The 18,612-nt window shown below is 36.7% G+C and overlaps 1 protein-coding gene across 4 annotated transcripts in view; it reads left to right on the top strand.

Annotated features, from left to right (window-relative positions):
* LOC139947360 (E3 ubiquitin-protein ligase TRIM9-like) overlaps positions 1 to 16,285 on the top strand; it is a 63,003-nt gene extending 46,718 nt beyond the window's left edge. For all 4 annotated transcript variants that reach the window (XM_071945285.1, XM_071945268.1, XM_071945275.1 and 1 more), the window contains 5 exons: positions 5,352 to 5,492; positions 7,506 to 7,662; positions 8,897 to 9,036; positions 11,001 to 11,139; positions 12,124 to 16,285. In XM_071945285.1, coding sequence (XP_071801386.1) covers positions 5,352 to 5,492; positions 7,506 to 7,662; positions 8,897 to 9,036; positions 11,001 to 11,139; positions 12,124 to 12,635 — 1,089 coding nt within the window. In that variant the 3' untranslated portion in view covers positions 12,636 to 16,285. The remainder of the gene's footprint in view (positions 1 to 5,351; positions 5,493 to 7,505; positions 7,663 to 8,896; positions 9,037 to 11,000; positions 11,140 to 12,123) is intronic.
* The last annotated feature ends 2,327 nt before the right edge of the window (positions 16,286 to 18,612 follow it).

Genomic DNA, 18,612 nt, shown 5'->3' with positions numbered 1-18,612 from the left:
CTGCTTTGCTTTTAGTCCAGGGTATCTCTGACTGATACGTTTTTCAATGTCTTATGGTAACATTGGGGTTACCCAATGGATTTTCCTCAGACAGACCATCTCAAATACTAGAAGTCTGTTCTCATCACTTGTCTCAGTGTCCTAAGTCTCTGATCAATAATTGGCTATTGATTGATGGGATGAGCGATATATTATTGCTGAATTTAGGGATTTTGTTCTTTCTCTCTCTCTCTCTCTCTCTCTCTCTCTCTCTTCTCTCTCTCTCTCTCTCTCTCTCTCTCTCTCTGAGCAATCTTACCAGAAAATTTTGCTTTTGGATGTTTTTCTCGACTCTAGACTTCTCCTTCAGAGTTATTTGTCTTGCTGTGTATCACATTTATCTCTGATCCATACATGTAAGTAGCTATTGATAGGATGAGCACCCTGTATTTTTGCTGAATTCACCAAACTTAAAAAAAAAAAACGAGCAAAGAAAACCATGTGAGGAGGGAATTTTGGGAGTTAGTGTTATTGTTACACTAGACAATTGAAAGCACCTTGAAGTGAAAAGTAGTAAGCCCATCTTGCCGTAGACTTGTGGACAAGTTGCAAATGTTTGTCGCAATGATATCATTGTGACTCTTCTCCACAAATCTCCCGACAAGGACGATGTTTTTGCACGACTGCTTGCCTCTGCAAAACAACTTCTTCTGCGACTGCAGTCCCTATGGGGAGTAGTCGGGAACCAGCAGCCTCGCGCGAGAGCTGTGGTCTCACGAGAGCAGTCTTCTCTCACGGAGAGCTGAGTGTTGTTACGCCATCTCCGCGACTCGACTATAACCACGGCAAATAACGACTTGTCCATAAAGTCTAATCTTATCCATGTACACTTTACCTCCCGATAACCCTGAAGGGACAGTCTAGTTCTGACATTGCACTTGTCTTTCCCTGGAATGTCTCAGCACAGAATACCTAATGACCCTAGTGTTCAAAGCACACCTTGTACATGAGCATGAATACTCGTCAGCAACCATTAGGGACCATTGGAGACTGCACAGGTATGCCAACATTTGATCAGTGAAATTCAGGATGCCCTTCCAGGAGGCAGAAACTCTCTTGGGGGCACCGAGGCGTGTTGACTTGCACCTTCACTTGCATAATTATGATGACTTTGTATTTGCAGTGTTTATTTAATGCTGGATCTGCACTTCTATTCCTATATCCATGGAATAAAGATGACTGCAAGCAATCACTTTCATCTGAGTCTTCTCAGGGAATATTTTTCTGAGCATTATTTAATCATGAGTTCATGAAAAAGAGTGGGACAACTTTAAATTGTTTTTATTTAAGAAATCAAAGGAAGGTGTAGAAAGTTTTGAAAATAATTGGCTGACAACTTTCCTTAGCAGATAAATGAAAAAACAAACTTTTTGGTCTCAGTTTTCAACCACACATACATGTAGTCTTTCAGGGTTCACAAAATCTACAGATTGTGTGAGCAGATTTAAAAAAAAAAGTGTTTTTGTGACTGGACTTTAAATGTAAAACTGGCACTACATAAAGGCCCTACTCGGTAACTTTATCAAGACGAAATTTCCAAGAAAAGCCTTCACTGAGGTCACCACATTAGGACTATAAAAAGGGGTCTAAATTCCAGGTTTTTTTCCAACATAAGTGGTGTTTATCTTGGAGCAAAGTCAAGTAGAGAAATTCCCCAAGAAAAACATAATCAAACTTTAAGAGGCCCTCATCCTCTTAAAAAGAACAAGGACGATCAACTGGTGTATTTATTTTTATTAAGATGTGTAGATTGGCTGATTGGAATGGGCTTTTTCTTCTGGGTTTTTGTTTTCACTGAAAATACTGTTTTATTTCAGTAGGAAATAGCATTGTACCAATCAGAAAGAAATTATTTTAAAATATCCCCAGGCCACTAATGGAGGAGGCGTCCGAAAAGCAATCTAAAAGTTGCCCCTCACCATAATTGAAAAATGCTTAATAATTGTTGACAAATAAGGTCTTTACCTCAATCCAAAACATTGAAACCCTTGTCAAAGAGCTTTAAGGGAGTTATTCCATTAACCAGAAAACCTCGGTCCTTGGGTTGCAATTGAGAACCTCAAACATCCTTGAGGAGTTCAAGTCACCAACTACTATTTATCTTGTGGAGCCAATGTCTGGGTTATTTGTGGCGACCAAACTCTCTGTAGGGATTTTTTACTCTCTCTCTCTCTCAATCTCCCAGAAATCTGACCACAAAATGTTGCTTTGGGATGTTTTTCTTGACTCTGGATTTCTCCTTGAGAGTTATTTGACTTGCTGTGTATCAGATTTATGACGACTGTCAAAATTTGAAGTATGTGGAAATGGGCAGTGCTTTGTTAGCTGTCCAATGACGGTGAAACGACCATCATAAAAGGAAAAAGTTATCTACAAATTTTAGACACGTTTATAGGAAGGGAGTGTTTTATGGGTATGAAAAATATACATTGCACAGTAATGTGTTTATATTCTGTGAGCCTCGTTTCTTTTTTTCTTTTTTTCACTGAAGCGAACATCATTACTCTTTTTGAAGACTAAACCAATTTCCACCCTCTAATTTCAATAAACAAACTGTACAAAAAACATCTTTTAATATATACCTCGGATTTGTTGGTCGCATTTTAGTGAAAGCAATAGAAATCAGTCAGTGTTCTATGATGGATTTTGTGCAAAGTTGTATTGGGTTTATACTGCAGCAATCCACTAATTATCGGTGATTTGTGCAGAAATCATATGCCACTTCATGAATATTAATAGGATTTCAGCAGAAGATTTTCTGTGGTGGATTGATAAACCTCAGTTTTGTGATGTGCCCCTTTCTTCATGTTAAAGGCAGTGGGCACTATTGGTAATTGTCAAAAACTAGTCTTCACAGTTGGTGTATCTCAACATATGCATAAAATAACAAACCTGTGAAAATTTGAACTCAATCGGTCATTAAACTAGCGAGATAAGAAGGAAAGAAAAAAACACCCTTGTCACCAGTTGTGTGCACTTAGATTGTTGATTTCGAGACCTCAAGTTCTAAACTTGTGGTCTCGAAATCAAATTCGTGGAAAATTACTTCTTTCTCGAAAACTATGGCACTTCAGAGGGAGCCGTTTTTCACAATGTTTTATACCATCAACCTCTCCCCATTACTCGTCACCAAGAAAGGTTTTATGCTAATAATTATTTTGAGTGATTACCAATAGTGACCACTGCCTTTAAAAGTTGATGAAAATCAAACATTGCAATTTCCATAAAATGTAAGATTCAAATTTGAGCTGTGTACAAACAAGCCAGGCTCCGTGGCCCTTTTGTATAATGTTGTAAAAGGTCATACAGTATGGTCTTCCTATTGTTAATGTTTGTTATATTTTTTTTTATTCATTTACTGTAGCTTTTTTATCTGAGGTAAGAGATATCAGATGGAAGGTAAAAAAAAAAATAGAAACTAGATTCAGATGATGTCAAACTCCCTTGAATGAATTTTATCATTCATAGTTACCAATATCCTTCAATTTGGTACTATTGAAATTGCTCCCGGTATAAGGAAGTATTTGTCAGAGTGCTCTAATCAATCGCACCGAAGATGAAAAGTTAATTTGATTTGATTTTTTAATTTCGCCCACATTCAAAACAGACTTAAGCCGGAGAGGTTTGGCTGACATGCCTCCCAGTTCAATCTAGAATGACGCCCCCGAAATTGTGAATTGAATCTCCTTTTTTGAGATTTCATTTGTGGCGTTGATGTCTAGTGTAAGGCAACAGATAGATGTGACAACTCCTTGCTTCGTGTTCTGAGTCATTCCCCTCAAAAAGAAAATTTCTCCCCCAACCCTTCAGTTTCATCAAGTGCAGTAACTGAACCACCCACTTAAGAACTGTTGTCACTTTCAGCCTTTTTTGCCTTGTGCACATAAAACATCTACGCCGCAAATATAAAAAAAACTTGCCCAGTTTAAATCACAAATTCAGTATGGATTGGCGGTGAATGCCACTGGCCGGCAGTATAAACATATTTGCGTAATATTAAGTGACAAGCGTACTCAATAAGTTTCATCGTGGCCGTTTCTTCCAGTGTATTTTAATGAAGTCCCCACGGTCTTTAGGTAAACACGGGATGTGCGAGAGAGAACAGTAATACTCGCTTTTGTTCTGATGATCCTTTTGGAACCCCTTGGGGGTGGAAGCTAGGTTATGAGAACGGTCTTGGGCAGAAAAACAAAGACGTTTATGTTTTTTAATGGACAGAAGGAGGGCTGGGCAGTGTGTTTGGCTAAGAATTAAAACCCCATCGCCGCAATTCATTTTGCGAAGGCAATGCACTATTATTTCCATAATTGAAACTTGAGATAATAGGCATCAGTCTGCGTGATGAATAGCAATAATCGTTATTGCATACAACAATCTCTCCCATTTTTTTGTCATGTCTCAATATAGATTTAGAATTAAACATAAAGAAAACCCATTTGCCTTTGTAAAGATATCAATTTTGTGATATGGAAGGCTTCTCCGTTTGTCTTTACTAGGGTAATCTATCTTAACGACCACAAATTAAGAGAAGAGGAAAAAACAGATGACACATTTGTAATATTAATTTCAGAGCTAATTGTGTGACTAATAAGATGATTCACAAGCAAAATACTATTATAGGAATCCTCTTTTATTCTAGAAACAGAGGAGTGAGTCTCGTTCATTTTGGTGTTTATGTGATGCATGAATGTTGAATTATTTGTGTTGAACTTGTGTTTGATTGTAACCTGTTGGACAGATTCTTAAAATGTTTTGATTTATTTTTCTTCCAACATGAAGGTACAATATGTGTATAAATGCCATGTTGTGTATTCGTGAATGCATGTTTATTTTGGCTTGAATGTAATAGCCCATTTGTGCATCAGTCAGCATTACACATTTTCCTTTGTACATGTAGTTGTCTGAAATTTTCAATCTCATTTGTTAGCAATGATTGTGTAGTTGGGTGCTTAAAGAATACAAATAATTGCCCTAATATTTCACCTGTTATTTTAATAAGTGATTCTGGAGTATGATATCCACAAACAGGATATCAAGACTTGTTAATCCTGCATATTATATATATAATGCCCTCCGCAAAAATCAGATTTCTCAGGAAAATCCTGATTTCTCAGGAATTTTCCTTATTTCAGGATTTTCTCAAAACCTCCTTATGTCTTTAAGTTTTCTGAAAAACTTACCATCAAACTCCTTAAAAAAAAAGAACAATAATAATTAAGAAATAAATCATAATTATACCAAATAATGTAACCTAAAAACAAAATGACTGCAGTGATTTTTACACCTGTCTGGTTCCTTCCTCCCCTGTTCAGGTGCAACGAGAGCGCGAGTTCAAGACCAAGATGATCAAGAATCACATTGGACAGTGCAGCTGTAAACTGAAGCAGACTACCGGACTATTGGAGTACGCTATTGAAGTCATGAAGGAACAGGATCCAGCATCATTTCTCATGGTAAGTTATGAATGCCAAAGGAAGAAAGACAACTTTTTGGGGTCAAGGGGTGATCGGGTTGTGCTCCCCTCCCCCCTCCCCTTAAAAACAGTACTATCAGCATTTGAAAGAAACAGTACACCAACTAAAACAAAAGTTTTGTTCATTGTTTGTTGTGTTACTGTTGCAATGCCTTGTTAGGTCACAAGTGTGCTCAATTTGAATTCCTCAGACTGTATCCATTGTTTCTTTGACACATAGAGGCAGGATAAGTAGGATTTGAAACTTTGCATGGTGGAAATACGATATAGAAAGGTTTGCGGTAACACCATGTAATGACTATCTCTAATGAGTTGGGGTGGTTCTGAAAAGAACCGTTGGTTTCAACTCGACGTTTCGATCAGTATGCTCTGATCGTCTTCTGGAGAAAGCTGGACTCTGATGCTGCATGCTGCTTAAGTACTGTGGAGGAGGATTAGCTGGGTGATGCACGAAGGCGGGAAATGGAGGCAGAATGTTTCTTAGTTACATAAGGGGCCATCCAGAATTATTCTGAATAGTACATGTTTGTCCAAATTGTGCTGGTTTACTCCAGTTGGAGTTTTCCTCCCACATCTAAAAACTGAATTTCATATTTCAGTTGTTACAGAAATTGTATTTATAGACATGAAATGTTGTGTGGCACAAGGATACCAGACTAAATATATAAAGGTTGCAGTGAAAAAGCATGCTCAGAACCATGTGACATAGCAACACTTGATTCAACAATTGAGCATTATTCACTTGTTACTGAACAAGTCATTGTACCAGACATTATTTACTAATCAAAATTAATCTGCTTGACAATAATTTCTGCTAAGCAGCTGTATGACATTATGCCAATGGCCTTCAGAGAAGAGACAACGTTATTTGTCTTTAATGAGTGACTCATCAATAACAAATCATCGCAGCTAGCGGTACACCATAAAGATGACTCTATACTGAGTTTCTCTCTAGATAGTTATTACCAGGTCATGAAATCCGATAGTCACAGACGTTGAAATGATTCCCCATCACCATGTTTCATATGAGGGTTTGTAATGAGATACCTGTTTATCTATAGGCAATTGATGTTTTGATTTAGGTAGCATCTTCTACCGGGTATAAAGTTACATGAACATTTCTTTGTGATGGCTGGCACTTAAGCGGCCATTAGATAGAATTCCGCGGTTTCTAGCAGAGTATTCCAGATAAAAAAAAAATTAAAATTTGTTTACAAGTATTTTTTACACTATTTTTAGGTGCAGCTTATTCAGTTTAGTGCAGGACAATAAAACACCCACACAATATCTGAAATGGCAATAGAAATATTCACAATATGTTGTTATTTGGCATCCAAGGTATACAGCAAATCTGTAAAATAAGTCGTCTTTGCTCAAACAGTTTATATTTTAACTTTTGTTATGGGCATGTTACAGTTTTGTCTCAAAATGTGAAGTGATGTGGTAGGTCATTTTAACACTTGGAGGTCTTGTTACACAAATTTATATAACAAGGAGTCGTTCCCTTATAACAGATTCAGTTGAATTTCAGTCATCTTTGGAGAAAGTTACTTTCATTATTATTATTAATATTTTTTTTAAAGTTAATTATGTAATTTCAAAAGTTTCGCCCGTTGTTTTTATTTATGCAGGTATTTTTATGACATTCTCCTTGGTACATATAACAGGAGGATTCGTTTATTCAGTTCATTTCAATCCCATTTCAATCCCATTGAGAAGTATTCATTCAAGAATTCTAGAATTGTGTACAATTCTTTTTTTTTTAATGATGGCTGGAAATTTTAACAGAGCTGCATAAACTCAAACCTGAAACAAGAGATCCTCTTTTGTTAGCCTCACCCATGAGGCATCTGTTTGACACATTACAATTTACATCCATGGGGTGTAGATACCTTAATCAGTAGAGGAAGATTAGAACAGGGCTGTGTTTCATCTTTCAACACCTAAACACGGGGTTAATATACATCCACTACGTCTTATATCATCTTTATAGGTGTCTGGCGCATTGATTAATAGAGTCCGCAACACCGAGATGTCTTGGAAGAAGGAGATGATCTTGGAGCATCGGGTGGATGCGGAGTTTGATCTGACGCTGGATAGCGGGCCGGTATTAAGGGCTATTGAACGGCTTAACTTCAAAGAGATGAAAGGTATTTTTCTCGTTGAATGGCCCTGAAAATCTGTTGTAGTTCATCCTGGGTCCATTTTTAATTTAGTGCCATGTAATTTGGCCGGGTTTGTGTCAAATAATAGAGATACTACCAGGGCCAGTTTCGTGGAGCTGCGTAAGCACAAAAAGTACCCAAGCGTATTTTTTTTTCAATTATGCTTACCAGAAAAACTTACCAGCCAAACTATCATGGCCCAATTTCATTAAGATGTTAAGCATCAAAATACTACTAATAATAATAAGACTTGTAATGCTCACGTATCCACCCTGCTCAGCAATTGTCAGCAAAAAATGAATGTGGGCACCAGTCACTAAAATGTAAACTTAATGTAGTTTTGGTTGGTAACCAGTTTCTGTTAAGCAATACTTTTTCGGTGCTTAGCAAGCTTTTGTGCTTACAGGCTTTATGAAATTGAGTCCTGATTGTTACAACTGGGAGATGCGTTATCTGATTTGTTGTCTCTACAGGTATAACGTTACCTTGTCTGTACTCAATCATTTCCCCCCAGTGAGTCATGATTACCGATTGTCCTTGTTCTACTTTCTTACCTGCAATGACCTCCTCTCTGAATAATCACAACGCTATTAACTCGATGATCAATAAAAACTGTAGCCTGAACTCCTTGTGGAGACGAGAAAGGAAAATATGAATCTCAACTGATATTCGGTTTGATTATATTCCTTTTATTATCAAATAAAGCAGTATGATAAACCTGCTTTTATCATTGGGAGAAAGATTAGAGATAAGTAACCTTGCTTCCCGGTGTTGACTTTCTTTGGAGACGAGGCTTACTGATGAGTATTTCTGTCTTAATGATCTTCCGGCAAACTCCCACAAGGGGATATAAACTGAGTATTTCTTGAGTGGCCTTGTGTGATCATTGGGGGGGGGGGGTATATTTTCTCCATAGAATCATTCTTACAAAAGGCAGTTGCTTGCTTGCTTATTTTAGTGATTATTTTCCTGTAATATTACATGTCCAAACAATGCACAGCAAATTCAATATGTATCACTACAGTTTGAGACAAGACTTACTAATGAGTATTTCTGTCTTTGTGATCTTGCCATCAAGGGAACTCTGCAAACCTCCACAAGGGGGATATAAACAAGTAATTTTGTTTTTAGTGGCCTTGTGCGATACCTGGGGGGGGGGTGTTATATTTTCTCCATTGATTCATTATTGTGTGTCTCGTCATATTCTTCTTTCCCACAGTGCCTGATCCACCAATCATCATGCCAGAAAACTGCAGTGCTGAGAATAATAGCGTAACCATAGCCTGGCAGTCACACCCATCCAGCTGGGTGGAAGGCTATGTATTGGAGCTTGATGATGGAAACAATGGGGAGTTTAGGGTAGGTTAAAGGTGGACTGTTGCTTGCCTTTACTTGAAGCATGAATCTTTACAACCAACCATCTGATATCATCCTTTTGTTTCTTGACTGTGTGTCATTGGATATTGAAAAACACAGTATAGAAAGTCCTACTATAGTATAAGGCACTTTCTTCTTGGTTTTTTTTTGGAAAGACAGTTGCATGCTTGCATGTTTTTATAGTGACAATTATCCTGTGAAACTACCTGTACAAACAACAATGCACAGCAAAAACCATTATTTATATATTTATGTTTGTCTCAGTTGTCTTTATGCTTTAACATGCTGCTGTGACTCAAAATGACTAGTCTATCAACCCTTTTTAACTATGCCCTTAACTTCTTTGTCATTTTGCATGTATTCATTGGGCCCAGAGCAAGAGTTCTAGCCGAGGTTTTGAAAAGAGCATTTAGCAGGATGTCTTCAAATTGTTGGCTATGGCTACAGCTGGATCACCACATCATTATGCATTGAAATATGGGATGTCTTAATAGCAACACTCCTAGCAACAGCCATAGTCGCAGCTACCAGTTTGGATTTGGCCTATTCTCTTTGAGAATTATTGAGTCACTTCTGGAGCTAATTTATCATACTTTTTATTGCATTTGCTAAGAGCTGAAACTGTTGCTTTTGATTTGGCTCTATAATGTGTTGCTTTGGCTCTGGGAACTATTTTGAAAATGTGTGTATTGAAAAATGAGAGTACAAATTGATGACAGACCCTGAGATATTACCAAGGTTGGTCATTAAGACGGTTTCCACTCCTGGCAGAATGGTTTCAGTTTCCTCTTTGTGAAGTACATTCACTTACAAAGAATTTAAAATGAAATAAAATCACATTTTCTGTTTGCTGTTTACCATTGCATTTTCTAGTTTGTATATTGAAGAGTTGTGCATTAAATCATGTCAAAGTGATTGGATTGGGTTGTCTCAAAAAGTGCTCTATAAGAAACGGCTACAGTATGGCTGTTATTATCATGAAATTACTAATCAATTATAGATTTGAGCATGCGATACAGTCCAGCATTCTCTTGATGATTGCTGGTGCATGCATAAATTATACCATTGGTTCGTTCTAGAATTACCACTTCATTCATGAATATTTTATCTTCTAATCCTTCTTCTGATTTTCCCCACAGCACACCCATCCCCCCCCCCCCCCCAAATCTACAATCTATTTTATTGTGTTTTAAAGTGATGTAAAATGTTTGTTTTTTTAGCTTTGACTCTTCTGGAGTAGTGCCATTTTGTACTGTGTATTTCTATTTGTTGCATTTGTTGCATGTGCATTGATTGTTTGTTGAATCGTAATTAGACAGCAACTATACTTCTAGAATTACCACTTCATTCATGAATATTTTATCTTCTAATGCTTGTTCTGATTACTCCACAGCAACCCCCCCCCCCCCCAATCTTCAATCTATTTTATTGTGTTTTAAAGTGATGTAAAATGTTTTCCTTTTTTAGCTCTGACTCTTTTGGAGTAGTGCCATTTTGTACTGTGTATTTCTATTTGTTGCATGTGCATTGATTGTTTGTTGAATCATAATTAGACAGCAACTATACAATAATTGAGTTAATGTTTACATTGCTGCGCTCCTCCTTCAGGAGTGATATTGTTCTTTTTGTCATAATTTATTATAGTTTAAAATTGTATGTGATGTTTTACAATTCACTCTTCATAATTTTGTCTTTTAAGGTCTTTATTTGTAAATATCATTCAATACTTTGGTTTACCTAAAATATTTTAAATTAAAATGACAGTATTAATTATTTATTATGGTTGGGGAAAAATCTGATTGATTGATGTTATGCCAATTTTACTTTATAAACTAAATGATTAATAAAGGTAGGCCTACATACTATGAGTGTATACACTCCCTTGTGTTGTATTGAATTTCATGATTTTAATAAACGTCTTTGTTCCAATTGGTTGACTTAAACAGGAAGTGTATTATGGCCGAGAGTCAATCTGCACTGTAGATGGTCTCCATTTTGACACAACATACAATGCTAGAATCAAGGCGTACAATCACGCTGGAGAAGGAGACTACAGTGAGAGCATTTGTCTTCAGACTGCAGAAGGTATAAATCCAAAAACATTTCAGAGATAGAAACTTATAATTGCAACAAGTGTATCTTAGTACACATGACATGGTACCAGAATTGTTTTGTGCTGGCTTATTTTTCAAATAATTTGGGTTTGAACAAAGAAAAAATTGACTGGAGCTGGACTTGAACCACTGACCTCCAGATTAAGGTATAGGTTTTCTACCAACTGAGTTATCCAGCCCTATGGTGGGGGTCTCCCTATTAGTCAATATCTTTGTTCATGGGTGCCAGTCAGAAGCCATATAATTGTTAGCTGTTGTGTAGCCAGGGATCACATCCAAGCTGGGAAGCGGCAGCCAGGGTTTTCGGACCCTGGATACTCTCGACCCAATTTGATAAAGCCTGTAAGCACAAAAACTTGCTTAGCCAGAATGCCATACAGTTGCCATCCATGTGACTGGTACCCTGATCATTTCTTGCTTGGTCAAGGACAAGGAGTTTTCTCTGCAGAATTTTCTGTTTCTTAAAGGAACACGTTGCCTTGGATCGGTCGAGTTGGTCTTTGAAAAGCATTTGTAACTGTTTTTTATAGAATGCATATGGGTAGAAAGATGTTGTAAAAGTAGAATACAATGATCCACACAAACATGCCTCGAAATTGCGTGGTTTTCCTTTTACCTTGTCGACTAACACGTCGGCCATTTATGGGGGGTCAAAATTTTGACTCCCATAAATGGCCGACCATGTTAGTTCGCACAGTAGAAGGAAAACCACGCAATTTCGAGGCAAACTTGTGTGGATTATTGTATTCTACTTTTAAAACATCTTTCCAACCATGTGCATTTTATAAAAAACGGTTACAAACGCTTTTGTTTTGACCAACTCGTCCGATCCAAGGCAACGTGTTTCTTAACAGCTTTATGAAATTGGGCCCAGGCGTTAGCAATATGAATGGAAAATAACAAAGTATGATTGTTTGATATGGATTGTTTGTTTATTTGTTTGTTTTTGTCACAGTTGCATGGTTTCAACCGGACCCTCGGACAGCCCACCCAGATATCATCTTCACCAATGACAACATGACACTGACCTGCAACACGTACGACGAACGTGTCACCCTCGGTAACGTCGGCTTCTCCAAGGGGGTACACTACTGGGAGATCACCATTGACCGCTACGACAACCACCCCGACCCTGCGTTCGGCGTTGCTCGCTTCGACACCGCCAAGGACATGATGCTTGGTAAAGACGACAAGTCATGGTCAATGTACGTGGATAATAACCGTAGCTGGTTCATCCACAACAACGCCCACGCCGACCGGACTGAAGGAGGGATCGACGTCGGCTCGGTGGTCGGGGTTCTACTGGACCTCAATAAACACACCCTGAGATTCTATATTAATGATTCTAGGCAGGGACCTGTGGCGTTCACCGGTCTGAAAGGGGTGTTCTTCCCGGCTATCAGTCTGAATCGTAACACACAGGTTACTTTCCATCCAGGCTTAGAGATACCCACAGATTGTGATTAATCGTAGTGAATCGACCGTAGAGTTGCTAAGCGAAATATCACCAGGGCCAAATTTCATAAAGGTGTTTAGCAGAGCGTTATGCTTAGCAATTTTGTTCTGATTAGCAACTTTGTGAGAATGGGCCGAGGACCCAATTTCATGAAGCTGTTACACTGCTAACAATGGTATTCTATTTCTGAAATAAGAAAAACGAACAAACATTTTGGGGGGAAAAAAAAATTTGTCACTCCTAAAAAGCTTATTAGAAAATGTTTCTAGGTAGTTACACAATAATTTCTTTCTTGACATAAGATTTGTTTCTTCTTTCAAGAAAATTATTTTTAGCAGTGTAAGCAGAAAATACTTCTCAATGACTTTCTTTGCTAAGCAAATAATGAGTTGGGCACCAGTCACAATAATGTAAATTGTACATGATTTTGACTGGTTACCCATTTCTGCCAACCAAGATTTGACTTTTCAGAGCAACTTTTTCTGCTTAACAGACTTCATGAAATTGGGCCCTTATCTTCAGCAATGTAAACTACATGGCATTTCTGCTGCTGACTGGTGTTGCTATGGGTTAATTTGTCTGTATTCTGCAACTTTAGTGTTCGCGGCTGTAATCTGGCCCAGTGTAGTACATGCAGTCTGTATCACTATCTATATCACTATTGTTATGGACACTATTAATTTATTGCATGTGCACTACTGCCGTATAAATATCTAGTCTAAATACCAGTAGCAAAAAGTCGCATTAGGTTTTAATGTTTCTTCTAAAAAGGGAAAAACAAACAAAATTTCTTTCAGGGCATCAGTCCGCATTACCAATGTTTTCAAGTTCTGGCTGCCTAGACTAATGGCCATGTTGGACAATCAGTATTTAATTGTGTGCTTGTTTATATCTGTATTTATTAACTACACTATTAATTGCTAATTTGTGGTTAACTTGCCAGTGAAATTTAGTTTCAGCATTGTGTTTATAACTGGAGGCATTTTACTGCAGTAAAAGGCAGCCATGTAATATGGCAGTGTCTGTTACATTGTTAAAGCCATTATACACTTTCGGTAAACAGTATTGTCCAAGTCCCACACTTCGTGTTTCACAACTTATATATAAAATAACAAACCTGTGAAAATTTAGGCTCAATCGGTCATCGGAGTCGGGAAAACCCACTCTTGTTTCCGCACGTTTCGCCGTGTCATGACATTGTGTTTACTATAAATCCGTAATCTCGCTATCGAGAATTGATATTTTTTTAATGTTTTCTCAAAAAGTAAAGCATTTCATGGAACAATATTTCAAGAGAAGTCTTTCACCATTACCTTCTGTAAACCCTGTAAATTATTTGTAAATCTGTGAACTTTTTTTGTTGCTTCTGTACCGAAAGTGTATAATGGCTTTAAGAATGTTACAGAGCTATATTTGCAAGATTTTCAGCCTTCAGGAAAGTCTCTTATCTAGGGTTGCAATGTCAGGCCATTAACTATTTGTTTGCATTTATACCATGTGTCCTATTGGTTTGAAAGAAGTTTCCAACAGCTAATACTTTTTTCTCCGAACTGTACAACTTCCTGCTGTATCTGCACTCAAGGTGCTGTCCTTGGCTGCCTGTGCTGTTCAGCTTATTAAGTGCTAAAGGTCCCGCTAGAGTAATTAACTTCTTTCTTTCTGTCTTAATTTTCAAATAACCATTGAAGGCAATTGTCCAGGTGAATTTTAAGGGGAGTTTGAATAGAGTTTAGGGATGAAACAGAGCAAATGTTGTGAGGAAGGCTGTTCCAAAGTTGAGAAGCAGCAAGACAGAAAGATCTCACCCAGGAGGCAATAGGAACATGTAGTCATGACTCACTTAAACGACCACCAGAATATCTATCTGAACACTTGCCTGACCAGAATGTCTTTATCTAACTGTTTAGTCATTCATTTGTAAATATCCTATTAAGAAATATAGTACTCCTTATAATAGTTGATGAGATTAACTGTATTCATATAATAATTGATGAGATTAACTGTATTCATGATTTAAAAGAGTACTTAATCACTGATTTTTTTTTTTTCAATTTCTGTATTCACAAAAATGTCTTTCTGTGACACAAAAGTGTTTGTTTTGTAAGCGTCGACAGTAATGATTTTGTATTCCTAATTATGCATAGACAATCATAATTATATTGCATTTTGTGTAAATAAATATAGTCACTTTATAAGTCCACCTTCTGATAATTACTTGTATCATCCTTGATTCAGTCCAAGATCCAAAATGAGGTTGAAAGTTGGGAAAACAGTTTAGGCCTACATGAAAAAAACTTCTTCTTTTCTGTAACAGAAATTCAATTTCATGTCAGGTTTTTTTCTCATTAAGAAATGAGAAGATTTAGCTTCATCTGTATGTAATCACAGTGGTTTCATACTGTTAAAGTCACCGAGCAAGACTTGCTAACCAGCATGCAGCTTGCTGTATATATGGGTGTGCAGCACTATATGGAATAAAACATTCAGCTAAAGTGCATTTGGTAAGCAGTAAGCGTTGTAAAACTAGGCCAATTAATTCAATAGTTTTGCTCATAGGTGCTGTCGTTGCTAAAGGGTGCATTGTAAAAAGCAGAAACTATCAACATATTTTGTCCCGAGTTATGTTGGTTTGATGAAGTCTCCTGTTTTTGTTTCTTGATTTTTGTCAACAATGGTGAACGACAAAGCAAAGGTTTGTTTTTCAATGACCTTATTTGTAGTTAATAAAAATGTAAATCCTGCATAGAGAGTTAGCTTTCTTTGGCTGCAAGGTCTACTCATAATTGACGCTTTTTCAACAACTCTTGAAAGTTGAAGGAAACACTCACTGTTAAATATGTAATTAAATGTTGATGTATTTATTCAACCACTTTGGGACATAGTTAATATCAAGGACTTGTTATTGTATCCAGTAGATGACAGCTGAGGAACCTTTTTAAAATCAAAATCAATTTCTGAATCAAGATGATTTCTAAACAAGTTAGTTTGCGGTGCCTTCAAAATAATGATTAAAGTAGCAATATACATTTTGTAAATATCAATGTGTGGAAGAAAAAGGAAAATGGAAGGAGAATATTCAGCCAAAACTTTGTTCGATATGCTTTGGTGTAGGCCTATTATATTTCCAGCATTAAAGCTGAAAAAATGAGACCAACTTAAGGGTATTATCATGTTGAAACTGTTAAGTGTTTGCCACATTCGTGTTGTCAAATTTATTCATAAATCTTTGAAATAACAAAGTAATTTAAGATCAGTTCAAGGTTAAGGCTGCCTCCTCTGTTTTACATTTTTTAGTTTTTTTTCAAGGTCACATCTCAAAGACAAACTTGCATCATGTGTTTCAATTTAGAAAAGTCCAGTGACAATGATACAGTATGATCTTTGGCTCAAAACTTGGGAAAAGTTTTGAGACATTTTGGGAAATACCAGGCCCTCGCAGTTTCATAGAGCCGTTAAATAAAGCCGAATTACATTGCTGCAGAGCAAAAAACAAAGCAGCCACTCACAGATGGCACATGTCATAATGTATTTTGGCTGGTAAAGCAACATCAATTTGAGCTAAGCTACCTTTTAAGCAGCTCTATAGAAATGGGTCCCGATAAGTCACCCAGAAAATGTAAATTTACAAATGTATTCCAGTGAATAAAGATAAAGCTTTAATGTCATATGCCATGCCTGCCTGCCTGCCTGCCAGGTTCAGGGTTCCCTGTAAATATTTCAAATAAATGAATGGCAAGGTTGTTTATTTGTATCTGTTGTATTTGCTGTATCTTAGGGTAGAATAGTCACATGCTGTGCATGCTATTAATATGTTTAGCGTCATGGATACTACTGCACATGAAGGGAAACCACAATGGGTTCTGCTAGATGTGTATTTGTTAACCCATGTGTACTTTTTTTTCTTTTCTTTTTTGAGATTATGTCAACTTTATATTCTCTTGAAGTATTGATCCAGGTGTTTTTTTCTGAATAGAAAAATCTTGGGAGATAAATACAAGGAGTTTAGTGAAAATGGTTCTCGCTATTTTAAAAACCTTTTTCAGTAATCTCTACTTATTTCTGTATCATATATATACAAAACCTTTATTGAGTATTCAACGCTTAACCTATCCTCACCAATGTACAAAAGCCGTAAAACATTTTAACAGTTTGGACAAAATCGGTGTGCTATTAAAAAGTTATTGTCAAGTATTTATTTCTATTTAAAAAGCATGTTTATGTTATTTGTGTACAGCTAAAAATTACTTACTCTTATTTATTTTGCAAGCCAAGTTGTGACAGTACTTTTTAAAATTGTAGCTTATCAACAAGAATAAGAATTGTAGCTAATTTGTAGCTAATCAACAAAATGTAAAACAGATCTCCCAGAAATATATTGCTGGATCGTTCCAGAAAGATATTGCTGGATCGTTTAATTTACTTAACTGAGATAGACCATTTTTATGAAATGACAGATCCCTCTGCTTAGTGAAAAATATACAGGGAACCAGTCACAAGTAGTGTATATTACATGACATTTTGATTGGTAACCTGTACTGTTTAACAAAACTTTTCTTAGTGCAATGAGCACATTTTGATGACGAAGAGCTAATAGATCCTCTTGCACAACGCGCAGCGAACTTAACCGCCCCTATCTTGTCTGCCATTTTGGGAGTCGAAATTTTTCACAAAGGAATTTTTAAACCAAATGATGGAAATGGTAGACGCGCATTCTTAAGATGTGCATTCCGCATATTTTATTACTCTGTATGAAAAGTTTATTAGCATCAACCAAATATAGTGTGCAAGCATCAACTCTTCGTACTCCTTCAAACAGCGTTAGAACCGCCTGCCCAGGAGTGATAATTATGAAATGAAATCTGTTTTGTGCCAATTGATAAATTACATAATTAAAGTTTAATTGAGGTTGTCTTCCCAGATTGATGTTAATATCATTATGTAAGGGACTTTATATTTTGTAAGCGGTATCAATTATGCAATTTGTAAGAACGGGGTTTTTGATGTGTGAGGTAAGGCAGAGAGTTTTTATGATACCTTACTGATGAGAGTTCTTAAAATTGACATAACTTTCTAATTTCATGTGAGAAGTTCGACCTGTTTGGGGTCTGTTGTTTTCATTTTGTAATCACAAGAGCTCTGATGATTGGTCGGCCTCGTGGTGTTTTTCCACTTCGTAGTGAGTCAATAATAAGATGTTAGCATTGGGCTTTCATTCACCAAGTCTCAATCAATCTTTCCTAACTCTCAGCTCTTTAGACGATCGTGGGGGCAAAGTCACAGCATTTTTGCAAACTTCTTGCAAACTATGAAGAGCAGGGCCCAATTTCATAGGGTTGCTTAAGGAAATAAGTAGCTAAGCATAACACATTTACACTAACCAAAATAAGGTTACCAGCCAAACTACCATGCCACAAGTATAATTTATGACTGGTATCCTGCTCATTTTTGCTTATCAGAGAATCTTTAAGCTATGTTCTCTGCATAAGCAGCTCTATAAAATTAGGCCCAGTTGTTGGAATGCTTTTTTAGGGTGAAATGTTTGTTGCTTTCATTTTCTTATTTTTTCATAATGAAAAGGGATTCAACATTGCAATATTTTGAGTAAGGATTCACTCATTTCTTTAGGTACTTCCTTGAGGTTAAATTCAGTTTTGGGACTTGCTTTACTGCATGTAAAATATATAACACAGTATTGACAATTATAGCTCATGTAATGTTGAAAATTATGTTTTCAAACAAGGTAAAAGTATTTGTTGTTTTATTTTTCAAGATGTCGGCAGTATTGTTATTTTTTAAATTGCACTGTACTATGTTTTAGTTGAACTATGTGATAAAGAAGGGAAAATGTATCAAATGCAAATCTATCATAGCAGTGTGTATTAAAACCCAAAAGGTAAACATGTGACAGCATTTTGATGTCTTATTGGTCATTATTTGCACTCAACTAGTGTGCTTTTTGAGATGAGTTTTCTTTCATGATGCGATGGA

This window comes from Asterias amurensis, chromosome 1 (assembly GCF_032118995.1).
Source record: "Asterias amurensis chromosome 1, ASM3211899v1".
Lineage (NCBI taxonomy): Eukaryota > Metazoa > Echinodermata > Asteroidea > Forcipulatida > Asteriidae > Asterias > Asterias amurensis.
The sequence above is the reverse complement of the archived record's forward strand: the minus strand, read 5'-3'. Positions and strand labels throughout refer to the sequence as shown.